Source organism: Eutrema salsugineum, unplaced genomic scaffold (genome assembly GCF_000478725.1).
Source record: "Eutrema salsugineum unplaced genomic scaffold, Eutsalg1_0 scaffold_13, whole genome shotgun sequence".
Lineage (NCBI taxonomy): Eukaryota > Viridiplantae > Streptophyta > Magnoliopsida > Brassicales > Brassicaceae > Eutrema > Eutrema salsugineum.
In genome coordinates, this window is record NW_006256885.1 from 752,308 (window position 1) to 770,997 (window position 18,690).

The 18,690-nt window shown below is 35.4% G+C and overlaps 3 protein-coding genes across 3 annotated transcripts; 1 reads left to right on the forward strand and 2 right to left on the reverse strand.

Annotated features, from left to right (window-relative positions):
• Positions 1-886: 886 nt before the first annotated feature.
• LOC18023116 (armadillo repeat-containing protein LFR) lies at positions 887-3,526 on the reverse strand. The gene is made up of 8 exons (XM_006406042.2): positions 3,295-3,526; positions 2,815-2,984; positions 2,583-2,716; positions 2,229-2,485; positions 1,961-2,066; positions 1,722-1,860; positions 1,493-1,620; positions 887-1,392 (listed from the first exon to the last, which is right to left on the reverse strand). Exons 1-8 carry the CDS (start codon positions 3,485-3,487, stop codon positions 1,137-1,139), a joined length of 1,383 nt encoding a protein of 460 aa, XP_006406105.1. The 5' UTR covers positions 3,488-3,526; the 3' UTR covers positions 887-1,136.
• Positions 3,527-3,709: 183 nt separating this feature from the next.
• Positions 3,710-7,296, forward strand: LOC18023118 (elongation factor-like GTPase 1). Its single transcript, XM_006406043.2, has 2 exons — positions 3,710-3,947; positions 4,117-7,296. The coding sequence occupies exon 2, from the start codon at positions 4,145-4,147 to the stop codon at positions 7,187-7,189; it is 3,045 nt and encodes a 1,014-aa protein (XP_006406106.1). The 5' UTR covers positions 3,710-3,947; positions 4,117-4,144; the 3' UTR covers positions 7,190-7,296.
• A 7,668-nt stretch (positions 7,297-14,964) lies between these two features.
• LOC112088915 lies at positions 14,965-16,959 on the reverse strand. The gene is made up of 3 exons (XM_024159382.1): positions 15,991-16,959; positions 15,719-15,908; positions 14,965-15,620 (listed from the first exon to the last, which is right to left on the reverse strand). The coding sequence occupies exons 1-3, from the start codon at positions 16,390-16,392 to the stop codon at positions 15,091-15,093; spliced, it is 1,122 nt and encodes a 373-aa protein (XP_024015150.1). The 5' UTR covers positions 16,393-16,959; the 3' UTR covers positions 14,965-15,090.
• Positions 16,960-18,690: the final 1,731 nt, after the last annotated feature.

The following is an 18,690-nucleotide window of genomic DNA, read 5'->3' on the forward strand; positions in this document are numbered from 1 at the left end:
AAAACAAAAATCAACCCAAACTCTGTTTTTCGGGTCGGGTCGGGTCGGGTCCGTCGGGTTAGGTTTTAACGCCCAGGCCTAAGACCACCCTTGGGTCTTTGTTGGGATTCCTCCCTTCGTCAGAATTGATCCATTTCGGAGTGTAACTATTGTTGGCTTACTGTAAAACTTTGGTAAACACTCTTGCTTCAGTTAAATTAATGCAATGAAAATGTTTTTTTTTTTAAAAAAAAGACATTTTGTATTTAATCCATGGCACAAAACTAATGCTCACATCGTATGTACTTGATGATGAAGTAACACATCAGAAGAAATGAATTGGGTTATAAAAATGAGATACCGTACACTTAATTGCATTCATCTAAAAGAAAAAATAAAATAGTAATATTTAACAAAAATAAAACTTTTCAATATGATGCAACAACTGAAGAGGTTAGTGAAGCAAATGGTTGTTAAAATAATGGGAGAAGAACTATACATTTGAACTCAAAGATGATGGACAAATTAGTGCTAAACTGAGTGAAGATATTTATTTTTGTTAGTTTTTTTTTCTTGAACAACAAAAATCGAGTGAATGTGAAGAATATAAGAAATTTAAAGACAATGGAAAGGAGAAGAAAAAATCCAATGGATTTTAGTAATTTGAAAAAATGTAGTAGTTTATAATTGTTAGTTTATTTAGTTAATTTCTGTATCTTTGTCATTTTAATCAGAAACAGATGAAATATTTCATTAGTAAAAGATGCATTTTGAAATCCTAAAGCGACAAGTTGATTTCAACGGCTAAATACAAATTGTCTTTTTTTTTTTCAATTTGATTGTAATCGCCTATGACTAATAAACGTCTGTACTAAATCAAATGATGTAATGAAAGAATAAAAATCAATTGCCAAAACATTATCTATCATTACATAAAGATACTACCAACCAAGAGTTGCTAGATTACACAAGAGGAGGGTTAAATTGTCGTATCACATGTATGCGAGAGCAATAATGAAAAGAAACCACCATCTGCTTTGTTCAACAATACTGTGCTTTTAATATCTCAAATGATCCAAGTCTACTACTAATACATTACAGCATCATTAACCAAACCCACTAATCTATAGAGAGACTTTTGACTGACTAAACCCACATTACATCCCCCAGATTCCCCGAGCCGAAGCCACTCTGCTATTTGATCTAGCAGTTAGTTCATACAAAATCCTCGCAAACGAATCAGAATACTTACCATCTTGAAAAAGCAGCTCTGCAAAAGCATTCTCATACGCAAGTAACAATGCTCTGTTCTGAGGCTCGGAGACAAGGTTCTCTAGTATCATTGCAGCTTTCCTGCAGACTTCTGGAACCGGATGCGGAGTCTTTATCACTTTCAGCAATCTATCAATCGCCCTGAAAACGTAAATGGTGTGTGTCATTGTTGTAATGTGAACGATTTTTGGTTGTATATTAATTAGAGAGGGAGGAAGCATATTTTTGTTTTTTTGTATACCATCTCTCACTTGCAAGCTTTAATCTGCAATCCATGTTTACTTCCACGAGATTGTAGAGTGCACCAACAGCTGCGGCTTGTGCATCAACTGCTGGTATGCTTAAAAGATCGACTAATCGCCTGTGTATCTGTAAGAGGTTGGCCCATTTATGGGTTTGTTAAACTACTTATTATTATGAGTAAGTAACCATAAACCATAAGATGATTATCATGAAAGACGTTATCAAACCTGTGGAATTAAGGGATTAATGAAGGGTTCATTGTCCGGGTTGATTATCAAACGCCCTAGCAATTCAGCAGCAGCACAGTTCCAAGCCTTGACGGCAGAATCAAGAATCCCAACCACAGCTTGTACAGCTTGCTTTTCACTATTTGCAGAAAAGAAATGAATGGCTCACATTAAGTCCGAATTTGAAACATGTTAAGATGAAATTTGTTAGAAGGATACATGGATACACAAACTCTTACTTTATGTTGATGTATGACTGTTTAAGCGAGCTGAAAATTCGAAGATCCATCAAATGCGCTAGGTTTACAATCGTCTCAAGCGAATTTGTGACTAGCTCTTCATCCTCTGTCAACAAAAGATTTTCTTAGATTCATACCTCTCAATCAAGTATCAGGCACATAAGAAGATAGAGGGAATGCACTGAAGCTAGTTCGATCCAAAAAGAAATAGAAATCTATCAGACGTGAATGGGACGATATATATCAAAAACACAGTATTCCTTCTTACCGGTCATATGATCGTTTATGCACTGGAAAACAGTTTCTAAGCAATGGCGATGCTGAGCCATTACAACTTCATTATCCGGCATGAAGGAGAAGTTGCGGATAACGTTTGACGCAGCAATGGCGCACATCTGTTTCTCTGCTCTCCCTTCATCGTCTATATTAAACAAACCATCTTCTTCATTCCACCACTGAGATGACTGATGTTTTCCAGAGCCTTTTTTCCCTAATGCCTCAGTGGCTGAAGAACCAACGCCGGATCTGCTAGGCGAATATTAACCTCACTTAGGTTCCAAAGATATAAGATAAAATCATAGTATCATAGTATCATAGTAAAGGATAGATCATATCGGCTCACCCAGGGGTTTGAATTGTGGCTAGCGCATCATACTCACTGCCAAAACCCGTAACTGAAGAATTTGCACCTAACGATCTGACCCTAGTTCCTCTTGTCAGGTTCTTTGGGAGAGCTATGTCACGCCAGTCATCTATCTACCAAGCACAATCCCGCACTAAACTTCAACACAAAAATTACAAAAAGAAAAGCATAACAGTGCCTTACACACAAAAAACAACTAAATCAAACTTACAATTAAGAGAAGGGCATCAAGCAAGCCAGGTATCTTAGCTAGAGGAGTGAAGTCTCTTCGAATATCCTCTTTCTCCTTGAAGGAAAGCAATGTGAGTGTATTCAATGCCCATGTCACCTCGCTCTTCAACCCACTCTGTAGCGCTAGGACTATTCTTCTATTGTTCTGGTCTACAAAAAATCAAAACCATTCCAATATGAAACCAAAAAAAGCATACTTCATATCTAGAATATGGAAAAGCAATGAGCTTTCACAAACAGTGAGTCTCTTGTGAAATTTATAATCCAAATAACAGTACGAGTAGTCTATCTTCCCAGGATCACACATTCCAAAAAAAAATCAGACAAATTCGACAGTATATAAGGGAAGTGCTAAATCGATCTCAGTGAAGTTAACAACAACAACAACAACAACAACAACAAAACCATTCGTAAGAGGAATAGAAAGTAGATAGTATAGATTGATAATTTGCGAGCTTACCGATGAAGGAATTGTGAACAAGAAGAGAAGGACCGAGTAGAGCTGACGGAGACATCGCATCCGCCGCCGCAGCGGCAGCTGCTGCAGCTGCCGAGTTTGCACTCGTGCTACCAAACGGACGGCCTCTCTTCGGTGGTGGAGCCGAAGCTCCGCCGGACTGGCCACCGGATTTCCCGAGCTCCCTTTTCTGCATCTCTCTCTCTCTCAAAATTGATTTTGGCTAAGACTTAGGGCAGGGAAATTTTGACCCGAACTTGGTCCGGTTTAAGAGCTTAAATTATTAAATTAAGTAAAAAGAAAATCTAATTTAACTTAAAAACCTCTTTCTCAGCCGGTGGGTTTCGGTTTAGTTAAACCCGGTTTTAAAATCCAAACAAATAGGTTCATGTGGTGGATGGTTTTGTGGAGAGAAACTTGCAGAGGAAATCGCCAAACCCTGCGCCGCCGTTGTTTCGTCCGCCGCGGAAGCAAGGTCGCATCATTTTTTCTCCGTTTACGTGATTACTTGCATATAGTTGTCTAAGCGATCACTTTTTAAAGAAAGAGAGAGAGAGATTGTGAGAATCTCTATAAGGAGAGAATACTCATCAGAGATAATCGAGGGAAGTGATTCTGCTTCTGAAGAAAGCGTCTGAGCTCGACCAACGGATTAGGTAACTGGATATCAATCTCAGTTCTCAATTTTCTGAATCAAAACTTTGAAATCTTCTGGAAATCGAGTCAATTTTGGAATTTACAAAGCATCTTTGTCATTGTGATTTCTCTTTTGTGATGATTATGGAATCTGCTTTTTGTTTATCTGATTGATGGTAATATCTCCAGGATAGCTTCGTTGTGTAAAGTGAAAGAAATGGATGAGTCTGATGGTAGAAAAGTTAGGAACATATGTATCTTAGCACATGTAGACCACGGTAAAACAACCCTCGCCGATCACCTCATCGCTTCCTCTGGTGGCGGCGTGCTTCACCCGAGACTCGCCGGGAAGCTTAGGTACATGGACTATCTCGATGAAGAACAGAGACGTGCGATAACGATGAAAAGCTCTTCGATTTCTCTCAAGTATGAGGACCATTCTCTGAACCTGATTGATTCCCCTGGGCACATGGACTTCTGTAGTGAAGTCTCAACAGCTGCTCGGCTCAGTGATGGGGCCTTGGTTTTGGTTGATGCTGTTGAAGGTGTCCACATTCAGACGCATGCTGTGTTGCGTCAAGCTTGGGTCGAGAAGTTGACTCCTTGCTTAGTGCTCAACAAGATTGATCGGTTGATTTGTGAGCTGAGGTTGAGTCCCATGGAAGCATATACTCGCTTGATAAGGATTGTTCATGAGGTTAATGGGATAGTGAGCGCGTATAAGTCGGCGAAGTATTTGTCTGATATTGACTCTATACTTGCGAGTACTTCTGGTGAGATTTCTGCTGAGAGTCCTGAGTTGTTGGAGGATGATGAAGAAGTTACGTTTCAGCCTCAGAAGGGTAATGTGGTCTTCGTGTGTGCTCTTGACGGGTGGGGTTTTGGGGTCTCTGAGTTTGCTAATTTCTATGCGTCTAAGCTTGGAGCTAAGGCGCCTGCGTTGGAGAAATCGTTATGGGGTCCTTATTATTATGATTCCAAGACAAAGATGAGTGTGAGGAAGAATTCTTTAAGTGCGGGAAGCAAGGCAAAACCAATGTTTGTGCAGTTTGTGCTTGAGCCTTTGTGGCAGGTTTACGAGGCTGCACTAGATCCCGACGGGGACAGAGCCATTCTTGAGAAAGTTATCAAATCTTTCAATCTGTCTATTCCACCACGCGAACTTCAGAACAAGGATCCCAAAAACGTGCTTCAGTCAGTGATGAGCCGTTGGCTTCCTTTGTCTGATGCAGTCTTGTCTATGGCTGTGAAACATCTGCCTGACCCCATTGCAGCACAGGCATTTAGAATCTCGCGCTTGGTTCCAGAAAGGAAAATCATCGGTGGTAACGATGTTGATTCAAGCGTACTTGCAGAAGCAGAGCTTGTTAGAAAATCAATCGAGGCTTGTGATTCTAGCCGAGACGCACCTTGTGTCGTGTTTGTGTCTAAAATGTTTGCCATTCCCATGAAAATGATTCCTCAAGATGGAAACCACAGGGAGAGGATGAACGGTTTAAACGACGAGGACAGCAAAAGCGAGTCCGATGAGTGTTTCCTCGCATTTGCTAGGATCTTTAGCGGAGTTCTTTGTGCAGGGCAAAGAGTCTTTGTGATTTCCGCTTTATATGATCCTCTCAAAGGTGAATCGTCTCAGAAGTACATTCAAGAAGCAGAACTACATTCCATCTATCTTATGATGGGACAAGGATTAACACCAGTAAACGAGGTGAAAGCCGGAAATGTAGTGGCAATAAGAGGCCTTGGACCATATATATCAAAAAGCGCAACACTTTCATCTACTAGAAACTGTTGGCCCTTAGCCAGCATGGAGTTTCAGGTCTCTCCCACTCTCAGAGTCGCGATTGAACCGTCGGATCCTGCAGATATGAGTGCTCTGATGAAAGGTCTGAGGCTTCTAAACCGAGCAGATCCGTTTGTGGAGATCACAGTATCTGCAAGAGGAGAGCATGTGCTTGCTGCTGCTGGAGAAGTTCATCTAGAAAGATGTATCAAGGACTTGAAAGACAGATTTGCAAAAGTGAACCTTGAAGTCTCTTCGCCTCTCGTGTCCTACAGGGAGACAATTGAAGGTGATGGAGCTAATCTCTTGGAGAGTTTGAGATCTCTAAGCTTGAATACTTCGGATTTCGTTGAGAAGAGAACTCCAAACGGCAGATGCGTTATCAGAGTACACGTCATGAAACTACCACACTCGCTAACCAAGCTGCTTGATGAGAACACAGACTTGCTTGGTGATATAATTGGAGGTAAAGGCAGTCACAGCATTAAGATACTAGAATCACAAGGGCCTAGCCTCGTAGAGAATGTGGATCCCATAGAAGCATTGAAGAACGAGTTAATCGAAGCTGGCGTTTTATCAAGTTCTGAAACCGAAAATGATCGAGAGAAATGCAAAACTGAATGGTCGAAACTGCTCAAGAGGATTTGGGCGCTTGGTCCAAGAGAAAAAGGTCCAAACATACTTTTCGCTCCAGATGGTAAAAGAATCCGCGAGGATGGATCGATTCTCGTGAGAGGCTCTCCTCATGTCTCTCAAAGACTTGGCTTCACAGAAGATTCTACTGAGATTACTTCAGAAACATCAGAAACAGCACTGTACAGCGAAGCACTGACTCTAGAGAGCAGCATAGTCTCTGGTTTTCAGCTAGCGACAGCATCAGGACCTCTATGCGATGAACCAATGTGGGGATTAGCTTTCACCATCGAGTCTCATCTTGCAGAAGATTCCGAAACAGAGAAACAACCTGAAAACTTTGGAATATTCACAGGACAAGTCATGACAGCTGTCAAAGACGCGTGTAGAGCCGCCGTGCTTCAGACAAATCCACGTATCGTCGAAGCAATGTACTTCTGCGAACTAAACACCGCACCTGAGTATCTTGGTCCGATGTATGCGGTTCTGAGCAGAAGACGAGCTAGAGTTCTCAAGGAAGAGATGCAAGAAGGGTCGTCTCTGTTCACGATCCATGCGTACGTGCCGGTTTCCGAGAGTTTCGGTTTCGCAGACGAGCTGAGAAAAGGAACGTCTGGTGGTGCGAGTGCTCTCATGGTTTTGAGCCATTGGGAAATGCTCGAGGAAGATCCGTTCTTTGTTCCGAAAACTGAAGAAGAGATTGAAGAGTTTGGTGATGGAGCTAGTGTTCTTCCGAATACGGCGAGGAAGCTCATCAATGCCGTACGGCGCAGGAAAGGGTTACACGTTGAGGAGAAAGTGGTTCAACACGCCACTAAACAGAGAACCTTGGCTCGTAAAGTTTGAGTTTTTTTATTTTTCTTCTGTTGATTGGGCTCCGAATTGGGCTTTTTGGTGCTCGTGCTCTCTTTGGGGAAATTATAAGAATGATTTTATAGTTTGTGAAAAATGAATACACGATGTTATGAACTTTTTTTTTTGGTCATTATGAACCAAATTATAGTGTACCTATAACTACAAATATATCTTTGATTCAAAGAATTCTGACTTACTTTTTGTAGCTTTTATTGTCCTATATTTCTCAACTATTTACCGTGTTACATTTTTTTTCACTATTTAATGTGTGTATTAAATAGTACAATCGATTATGTAAATCGATTTCTAATGAATGGCTATTCGGTATGAACCCAACCAACCGAACCATATCTTTATTTTAAATTCGGATTTTTGTTTGGTTTAATTCTGTAGCTAAAACCATTTGGTTTTTCGTATTCTTACAATTTTTCACCAAAACGATCAAAAAACCAAAATACCTGAGGAACCGAACCTCCGAAACAACCGAAATGCACCAATTTTATTTGAACGTATTCCTATGGTTAAATTGATTTAGTCAAAATACTAAACTGATGAACCGAACTAAACTTCCTCAAAACCGACCCGAAATAACCTATTACCAAACCGAAACTTTGTTCGGTATCTTTTGGCGGTATTTCTTTTTCCCAACCCGAAAAAACCAAGAATTAAAAAAAAAACCAATCAAAAGACCCGAACCGACCGAACGCTCAGGCTAAGTTTTTTTTTTTGACATCGCCCAGGCTAGTTATGAATTATGATGGGGAACATTGACCAGTAGATGATGCTATCTTCTGGTTTCTTGAGGTTCCGTATAAATTACATAATAATAGTAGAGTGGGCCTTAAGTAGCTTCTAACTGGGCTTTGTTTCTATATGCCTCTCTGGTAAATGTTCTATTAGAAATTTATATTTATAGCCTATAGGTGAGCAGAAGGAAAAAAAAGAAGCTATTGTATTATTTCTTCAGAAATGAATACCAACCAAATTAAAAGTGCACCTAGATATATCTCTGATTCCTAGTAGAGGAATCCTGACTTCATTTTTTCGTAGCTTTTATTATCCTATATTTTTCTCAACAATTCAATGTGTGTATTAAATAGAATTATATGATATTTTTCAATTTCTGTAAATAGGTTTCTAATGAATAACCTCTGAGTCCCATTAAGAGTGTCATCACTTACTCTTCGTATCTGTCAGTGCTATTGCTTCTAGAACAGATAACACAGTTTCATAATTTAGAGAAATTAATGAAGCTTCTCTTTGGAAATTTACCTTCAATTTTACTTTCTCATTTAGTTGTTCAATGGAGTATATATTTTGCAAGCTATCTGATATCCTGGATCTGATAGTAAAGTGTGGTTTAAAGATCTACACAATAAGAAACTCAAACAGAAGTGTGAGAATTCAGATTTTATGTTTGTTTTATTAATATATGTTGCCTCCTCAAGCAACACTACACTGTTTATAAATTTTTAAATAACTTTGTTTTGGATTTATACAAATCATTATGATCTTAGCAGATAATAATTCAGAAGGTATAATAAATATATCTATAAGTTGTCCATAGTTATCCATAAATCCGACAAGGAAGAAGTTCTTTTACTTAGTTTGTACCCAACCCACTTAATATTGTTTTCAGAATGGTAATCATTTTTATACACACTAGATGAATACCCGCGTATACACGCGGGTCTTTTTTGTAATGTATTTTTTAAATCTCACAACAAATTGGTATCCTTAATACTGCGTAAAAATCTATTATTTCTGTTGTACATATTTAAAAATAGAAATATTTTTTTAAATATTAAATTGTTGTAAAAATCTATAGTTTAACACGAATGCACTGATATATTTTAAACTATATCACGTTTTGCTCACTTCTCTCAACTCTTATAAAAACTTCTGAGCTCTCTCTTAACCACAGTGATATAGTTGTTATTTATTTCACATTGTTAAAAATTATCGTTGCATTATTAAAATATTACTCTAAATCTACTTTGAAGATTCTTTTTGTATTTTGGATTTGTAATTTTCTTAAAAAATCTAATTATACGATAACATTTGCCAATGAAGTCACCAAAACACAATCCTAATCCAATCTTTCTAAACACTACACACACACACACACACTCAAATAGACTCTTTAAATGACAATATTTTACTACTCATTTCTTCATATTTTGTTCCATTTAGTTCCTACATGATTGGAGTCAAACTTTCAACAATCTTTCTTTTTTTGAACATGGTAAAATATATTTACCTCTGTTTAGTAGGTTATAAGCATTTCTATGGAATGTATTAAAATGATTAGTAGAATTTTTATTTTAACCATTAATTAGCTAAACAAACTGTCATACATATTCATAAACATTTACATAAACTTTATATTATAAGCAAATAAATAAACTTTTGGTAAATTATAATTAAAGAACTCTTAAGCTATACAATAACACTGCTACTTATTGATCCAGCTAGTATATTCTACACATAATCACAATTAGACTCATAGAATATAGACCCCCATTGGCGGTCTCCTTGCAAAGGAACATTATATAGTGGCTGCTTAGCCTTCGCATGGATATTTTGATGTCTACTGAAATAAAGAAATCAAAAGCTTTTATAGGTCATCGCCGATTCTCTGTTGAGTTAGTAACTGATTTCGTATCTAATAGTCATTCTGATTTGTTTTGATTCATTTTTTACTTACTTCCACAAACAGATATACTTTTCTCAATTCTTCTCCTTTGCGGTGGTGATGGTCCATTCTTTCTCTGCGACGTCATCTATTCTGATTTCCTAACACTTGTTCTCCTTCCTCGTGTTTATGTGCTCTCTCTGTTTCTTTTTTTTTCTTTGTCATTAATCTCCTCCTCTCTCTCCCTCTCCTACTCACGGCTTGTCCTCTCTACTCTTTTCTTCCTCCTTTCACGACTCTTTCTCCTCTCTTTTTCTTCTTATTTCTCCTTTTCTCTCTTTCGACCTCTTATGACTGCTCCTATTTTTTTTAGTTCAGTAATCTAACTAAAATAACTTGTATATAAAGATATATACATTAGTTAATTTAAGGAAAATGAATCACATTTTTTAGGAGAATTATTTTAATAAATGTATGTTTATCACTGAATTCAATGATTTAAGTAATAAATTGATGCTTATTTACGAAAAGATTTTTAAAAATTATTAAATAATAAAAATTTAATAATTATTTAGAAGATGATGTGTCAAAAGGATGAGTGCTTAGGTGTCAAATTTGTGAGACTCAACTCACTCTTTATATAATAGATTGTTTGCTTTTGTATCTATATAACTCAAATTTCAGGGACTATTTTTTCAGTAAAAATTTCGTGCTTAAATTCAGTTTCGTAAGAAATCTTTTTTTTGGGTGAAAAAAATATAACATATCTGTGTGCAGAGAGTAATTAAAAAATATCAGAAAGATATCTATGTTATTCATTGGCTAAAAAGTAAAAAGCACACAACTGTCTTAATGCGAAACATTTTTTTCATGATATCTTTAAAATGATGGAAACTTTATTGGTTTAATAGTTGACTGAAATATGAATTTTTTTAAATATATTAGTTCCAGAATTAAACTTTTAAAAACAAAATTTAGTAGTTAGAATAAGTTAATATTTTAAATTCTCTACGATACACTTGGGATGTATTTTTGGTTGGATTATCCCTGCCTTGATCATTAAATTTTATTCCTTTCACTGATAAAATCATTATTTTCAATCTATAACTCGATAATGTAGTTTCTCTAATATACTCTCTATGATAGCTTTCGACAAATGAATTTTAAAGTTTTAGTTTATAAACAACAACAGAAAGATAGACAAACAAAACAGAACTGATCCAGGAACATTATAATGCGAGTGCGACCATTTCATGGATGATGATTTTTTTTTTTTGTCGGCAATAATTTTAGGATGACGAAAAATGAATTTTCACAAACAAGAATAATTATATTAGTAAAACAAATTGACAGAAAATAAGATTAATAAGAAAAACGAATTTTGAGGCAAAATAAAAATGAAAAGGAAGAGAGTGAGGAGAGGAATCACATGTTGTCACCTAATATTCCAAGGCTTATGTCAAAGTGGATAAGTCTCTCTCTTCACATCTCCTCCGTGTCTCTTTTCTTTTCCATTCTTCGTTTTAAATATATACTAATGAAAATATATTCTGTTGTACATAATTCAAGTAGATAAATTATTTTGGATTCATATAAATTAAGGGTTTATAGAATGGGGATATTAACATTCTGCGTTGAATTTTTATCCTCTCACAACATCAATCTTCGAAAGCGTCTATATCTACAAGTGTCTTGCTAATAAGCTTGGGAAAAACTTAACTTGACCAAATATATTAAAAAGAAGAAATGTATATTCTAAAAGTTAAAAAGAAAGATGGGAAAAAAACGGACAAGAGAGTATGTAGTAAGTTTTCAATTTCGACATTGAGAAAAGCACTTTGAAAAATGTCTAATGATCAATGTGGGCTTATAAAAAGATGCTTTTTTTATCTGTCTCTCTCTCTTCTCTCTATCAAACACATAGGCATAACCGTATAATATATAAACAAATCATTGTAACGTTCATGTGGGGTTTCAAAAATAATCATAATAATAATTGCAACACTAAAACAAGTTGGTTGTGCAATAATTTTTTAAAATAAATCATTTATATCTCTTAGTGCAGAAACCTTGATTGTCTCATTAACCAAAACTCATGTGAAGAAGCAATTAACAAAGATAATCTCCGAAAACTATTTAAATGAGTGGGTGGAGAGTCGTTTTCTATAGACCTTTAATCTAACCCAATGGTTTATTACTTTCTCTTCTTTATTGGTAACGAAGAGAAAACGTAACTAAAAAATATATATGATATTAAATCGTAAATAAAATAGGGATATTAAAATAAAAATATTTCATATTTTCTACCCGTGCAAATAATGTCAAATCCAGAAAAAAGTGTGGATGGTAATAAGAAAAGGGAATCAAGACCCCACAGCTTGTGAAATTGTTGTAACCGACCCTACCCTATTGTCAAATAATTCGATTATACAATACGTTTGATATATGACATCTAAAATAATAATAACAATAATAATAAATACTATAGTTATGGATGAATTGACTAGTGCCCCCACATCAATGATTGTGATACATTACATATATCATATATATGTATGTGTTTAAAAGAAAAACATATTTAATTACATATACTTATATTTGGAACACAGTTAGGTCCTTGTAAAAAGTTGATTTAGGCTTCGACAGAAATGGAGAAAAAAAAAAAATCTTTTGCTTTAACTATTTCTATTTTTTTTTTCCATTTAAAAGCTCTGACAAGACATGACAATTAAGTAGACAGTCTTAATAAAAAGAGGTATATTTAACAATGTCACCAAATAAGCTAAGTTTTCTACATATGTACGATTCTAGTTAAGATCATATTTCCCTGGGCTCAATTGAAAAAAAAAAGAGTTAAAGGTATGTAATAGGATATCAATTTTTCAAACATTTTGTAGACGATCGGCTTAAATCACTCTAGATTTACCCCACTAAACGATTATTTTTGTTTCTTTTTTATGATTTAGAAGATGATACTTAAGTTTCACAACAAATGTAGCTAAATTGGTTAATTAAATGATTTAATGTAAATATTCCTAGAGATGATGAGTTTTTTATTTTTTGGACAAAGAGAAATGATGAATTGCTGCCGCTAAAATTGAGCTTGTTTGTAAGCTTTTGGGATACGAAGAGCTAATGAATGTATCGATATTCAAGACTATTACAACAGTGAAAACTATAATCTTTTTTTTTTACATTTGTTATTCCTGTATTATTTTTAATTTGGTATTCTGAAAGAAAATTATGTAAAATGTTTTCTTTGTTGTCTTTGATAGTTCATCTTCTTTTTTGTCCGATAGATCATCTTCTTTTCATTTTCATCTTCAATTGTTAAACTTACTAAATATAAAATTTATTTAGTTATTAATGCTTATTTGAATATCAATTTATTTATTATTAGAACAGTAAAGAAGAAGAAGAAAACGAATCGCATTTCATACTCATCAACATAGTTTATCTTCTCTTTCAACTAAGAATACGGAATCTATATCCCAACTTATGAATGTTAGAAAGAAAAAAAAAACAATTCTACTTATATAGTGAATATAATTTGATTGATCGTTGCTTGCATGGTTAAACAACCATATAATTAACGCTAACCACATGATTTTTAATATTGCATCACAACGCTACGTATTAACCTTAACCACATAAACAATGATCAATTAAAATATGATCACCAACTTTATAGTGCACGTTAAAAATTGAATCTTTCTAATGCGGTAGAATTTAATCTTTTTCCAAAATATTAGTTTACTGACTTAGTGTAAGCATCACATTAGCATTTTATTCATTATCACCCGTTTAACACTTTATACAGATATATTACTTTATTTTTCAGTAACTGGTTTTCTTCTAAACATCTTACAAAAATGAATGCAATAAGAAAAATAATCATAAACCTATATTATTATTTCTTGTTTATTCAAATGATAGAATTGTTTTAGGTGTTTTCAATTATTATTGTAATATAATATTGACTATAGATAATTAAGTTTGCAACTATTAGAATGTATATTGTATGGTGAAAGCGATAGAATATTTTATATTTAGAAACCAATCAATTAAATGTATAATTTGTTTTGTCCACAATAGAGTCAAAATTGTGATTACCGTTTAATTAAATTAAGAAACCCTGCAAAATAATTTTGTATACCGATCGATGGTTACTGTATATGTACAAATATCTAGCACGTGTTACAAGCACGAGCCACTTATTTTTTTTTCTCCTTCAAATTTTGAAATGCATCATGACAAAAAAAAATATCGATCTCTCGAAATTTATTGCACTCGTAGAGACAAAATATCAATCCAATTAACATCCGAATCACATAAAATGATAAAATATGAAGCAGCTGATACATGCATTGTTTTTTTTATTTACATGCAAATGATAAAAAAAATATAAAGCAGGTAAGTGGATTATACATGAAAATGATAAAAATATTTTGATTTACATATAAATCCACCTAAACTTTTTTCACACTAAAGAAAAAAATTTCACCTAAGCAATGCGGATTTTTATTGCTAATCCAAAATGACAAAAATGAACCAGGTTTTAGAAAAGATATCAAATAAAGATTAACGAAGCAAAATCGTTAAAATAATCATAGTTAGGGAAAAACAAAAATGAAAAGCAAAAAGAGAATAATATATGAGACGTTGTTCAAGAACAGCTCTGGCACTCCACTGCTATCGAGAGCCCACGAGCTTCTCTCTTCTCTCAAAGCAGTCGTCATTAGTAAACAAATTAAATTCGTAACGTTTAATTTATCGAATTGTATAAGGTTTATGAAAAGATGAGAAACCTAAAATTAAAGATCGTGTCAATACTCTTATGTTCCCTTATGCGCTTACATATTTTAAACACGAATCGTCTTAAGATTATACAGAGATTATAAATATCAATTAATAGTTTTTAAAGATTCTTATCCACAACACTGCACAGTTTCTCAGGTGTTTTTGAGTTTCGGAAGTACTAAATTCTAGATAGATAAACAATTTTATTTATTTGGGGAATAGTAATATTATTATTATTTTACTTTTTCACCGTGGACGGTACTAAGTACAAAGTGGTCACCCCTTGCGAAGAAAAAACAAAAGAGGTCAAAAAACAACTACAAAGTAAAAAAGGTAAAAAAAAGGAATATGGTAATGTTATATAGATTTTTTTTTTAATTATATTTTTTCCTCAAGTTTTTACTTTTGGAAATTAACGAAAATTAGAAAAAAGGAAAAAAAACTCAAAATTTTTTTATTACGGCTTTTCCTTGAAGAGTGAAGCTAATCCGGTGACGGCCTTCACTTCTCTCTCCACCGTCGGGATTGCCACGTCATCATCGCCGTCGACAACAGACGAAAAAGGAGAGGAGGAAGAATTAATCACTACCGGAGGAGATAAAGATTTCTCCTCGAAAACCAGCTCAAGCTCTGCACAATCCAGCTCCGACACCGCCGCGGCCGCCGCAACCGGCGGCTCCTCGGCGTTTCCAGAGGCAACGACGGAGGCTCGAACGTAAGTGGAGAGCCATTTAGATCGCATGTACTCGGCTTTCCTCCACGGAGGCAAATGCATCCCTCTCTTCTTCAAGCTCTGTTTCGCCGCCTCCGAGATCAACGACACGATCTGACTCAACCGATCAGATTTTCCGACGAAGATGAACGGTAGAGATTGAAGCAACGCCTTGTAACCACTCGTCTGCCTCGCTATGTCGAACTCCGATCGGAAATCTATATCGATTAGCAATCTTTCTTCTCCAATAATCACATCTATGTACTCATATTCACCTGAAAATTCGTGAAAAAAAAAATCAGTCACACAGATTTCGTGAAGGGTCGTCAAAAAAAAAAGTAGAAACGAGGTTTGTGGAGAGAGAGATCTTTACCAGCTGGGAAAGAAGGAGATTTTTCCCATTTCGATTTGCAGATTGAAGAATCGTAATTAAGAGATAAGAGTCCTTCGTTGACGATCTTCTTCATATCGTCTTTCCGTTTCACTGATTTGTTCTTATCCACAATCTTCGCCGCGTCGGCTAATAGGTTCCTCTCGGCGACGCTCGCGCACTGGATCAAGCTCTGATTGGGATCGAGAATTACAATTCCGTTAACACTGATCAAACGGAGAGAGAGAGAGAGGTGAGGGACAAACGGTGTATACCTTGAGATGATCGGAGGCGTCGCACGGAGAACCGCCGTTGAAGCAATCGAACGAACCTCCGAACAGATCTAATTCATCGTCGGAGGAGCTATCGTTGTTGCCGTTGAAGCAATTGCAGCGGTTGCGTCCACATTTCGCTTGCTTCTCGTTGTTTTCCTCTATGAAGTTTTGAACCATCTTCGCTAAACAAACGGAGCTCGGCTCGAACTCCGTGACGGGATTGCATTGAGCTTCACCGGTGACGACGGCGACGGCGAATGGTTTCTCGGTGGTTCCGCTTCTCAGTACGTTCGTGAACGGCCGATCAAACAACCGCTTGAGACGAGATTTGAGCACCGGTTTGCCTGGAGCTAGGGAAGGTGAATCGATATCAATCGGCTGGATCTTCATCGTAAATGGCATCGTTTACTGAACAAAGACGAAGATCTAACTTCTCTCTCTCTCTCTCTTCACCAATTATGGTCCAAGTCAATTTCAACACAGAAGACGAAAATTCAAATTCAATTTACACTCCGTCTCCTCCAAAAAACCTCACAGATCTCTCTCCCACAAAAAACTAATCGTTATAAAAGTCCCAAAAATTTGGTATCTCCACGGATTCAAAGAAGAAAACAGAGAATCTAAACAAAACCTCTCAGCTAAAACCAGAAGAAACCTAGACAGTCTTCTGCAATCAGCGGATCATTTCTTTTTTCACAAAACGAAGCAAAGAATAATATACTAGGAAAAGTCTAGAAGACGGATCGGCGAGGATTTTCACGGAACACGTGACGGCGATGGTCAGAGATAGCGTTACTAGAGACGGAAACAGAGGAAATGATTACCGGAATATTCATTTTCCCGGCGAGATTCATCGCCGGAGAATTTAGAGGTAAGCGACAAATCTAGAGAGGAGAAGAGAAGAAAAAAGAAAGAGAGATTTCTTATAAGAGAGAAACGTATTTTTTGATTTTTCTGGTGTGGGTGAGATGGTGTGGGTAAAGAGAAGTTGGCTTAATCTTATAAAGGAGCAGAGATCCGAAGCTGAAGAGGTCCAAAGATGAAGCTGAGGTGGCACTGTTATTGCCACATCAGCTTGGTAACTATTCTGATTTTTCTTCATTTTCACCGTTTTACCCCTTTCTTTAGTGGGAGGAGGTCGTTTTTTTTTTTTAAATTACATTTTTGTCGTTTTCATCTGAGCGTGGTGGTAAATCCTTTTTACGGAGACGTGTCAGTAATTGGTACTGGTCAATTACGCTTTTGTCCTCCACTACCGTGGAATATCGGGGATATCCGAAAATGGATTATTCCTCTCTTTTTTTTCGTTTTTTATTTATAGTGGGGAACTGACTTTTAGCCAATAGTTACGCAACACGTGTCAGAAGTAAATCTTATACTACTCGTTCTGGGTATACTTGTACTATCTTATGAAAAATAAAATACAAATGTAGTAAATTAAAAATTAATTATATTTTCAGTTTTTAATACATCATTGTATGATCCGCTTAATTAAGTAATAATAAAATGTCAGTAAATAAGGGAAAACAAAATATATTTAGACTGGCCACTAAAGGACAAAAGAAGAAAAGGCTGAGATTTTGTTTTTTATTATGAAAAGAAAAAGTAAGGTATGGCAGTAATTATCTGAATGTGAAATGATAACAACATATAAGAAGCTATTTAACCATTAAAAACTTATGTCAAAAAAAAGAAAGATTAACCTTTATTCCCATGCTGTAATTATGAGACTTTAGCTTTGCTTTATTAACTGCATTTAAATCACAAACCTTTAATCAAAATTACTAAAAATCATGCAAAAAGACAGGGGCCCAAATATTTGACCGTTTGGTCTATTCATATAAAGAAAAGTAAAAGTTAAAACAAAAGAAAAATAAATAAAAAAAGTTAAATAGAGTAACAAAGAAAAAGGTGGAATCGAGAATTTAAAACTAATGTACGGTGAAAAACGAATAATAAGAAGATGACTCTTCCTTTGTACGCATGTATGCAATTATCCTAGCTGCTGGTAAATTAGAGGACAACCAAATGCATTATGAGTTTCAAAGAGTGACGACTCGTTTCATATGAATAAATGTGTCGATTTTTTTATGTTCAAAATAGGATCACGCATCTACATTTCTTAATAGCCACTTATATTTAATCATTGTTTGTACTGAACATATACATGTTTTACTCATTTTACATTGCAAATCTTCAGGCTATAAACATTTGAAACTTATGCAGTGTACTAATAATTTGTTTGTATTGGTTGTTATTAATGGGTCCGATTAAGATTATGGACACAAACCGGTTAAAGTATTTTAGCAGCAAAAAAAAATTCATAATTATAAATTAACACCATCTACATAATAACATATGTTCCCAAATCCCAACTGTACACATGTATATACAATAATACATATTAAAATCATGCTTTTTAGAAATTTTAAAAGAAAAACCAAATCACAAATTTTTTTGGGTATTTTTACCAAGTACTGTGGAAGTGGAACTCTATTCAATATTTAGCTGAATAAGGGTAAGATGGATTATTCGTGTGTCATTGATAAACACGAAAAGAAAGTAGTGCTAATGCTACATTGCAACCAATATACAAAATCGAATTAATGTAACATTGATAAACACAAAAAGAAGTGGGGGTCGAGTTCTTCTTCCCAAAACCAAAAGCTGATGATACTTTCCCTCTACAGCAATCAAGTT

What these genes read in the sequence shown, in the direction of transcription:
- LOC112088915 (XM_024159382.1), bottom strand. Translation starts at nt 16,392, where the DNA reads ATGCCATTTACGATGAAGATCCAGCCGATTGATATCGATTCACCTTCC. An exon ending in ACGCCTCCGATCATCTCAAG is followed by an intron (nt 15,909 to 15,990) that starts GTATACACCGTT and finishes GATCCCAATCAG; the next exon opens with AGCTTGATCCAGTGCGCGAG. An exon ending in ATCTCCTTCTTTCCCAGCTG is followed by an intron (nt 15,621 to 15,718) that starts GTAAAGATCTCT and finishes ACGAATTTTCAG; the next exon opens with GTGAATATGAGTACATAGAT.
- LOC18023118 (XM_006406043.2), top strand. Translation starts at nt 4,145, where the DNA reads ATGGATGAGTCTGATGGTAGAAAAGTTAGGAACATATGTATCTTAGCA.
- LOC18023116 (XM_006406042.2), bottom strand. Translation starts at nt 3,487, where the DNA reads ATGCAGAAAAGGGAGCTCGGGAAATCCGGTGGCCAGTCCGGCGGAGCT. An exon ending in TTGATGCCCTTCTCTTAATT is followed by an intron (nt 2,717 to 2,814) that starts GTAAGTTTGATT and finishes TGTGCTTGGTAG; the next exon opens with ATAGATGACTGGCGTGACAT. An exon ending in CATAAACGATCATATGACCG is followed by an intron (nt 2,067 to 2,228) that starts GTAAGAAGGAAT and finishes TTTTGTTGACAG; the next exon opens with AGGATGAAGAGCTAGTCACA.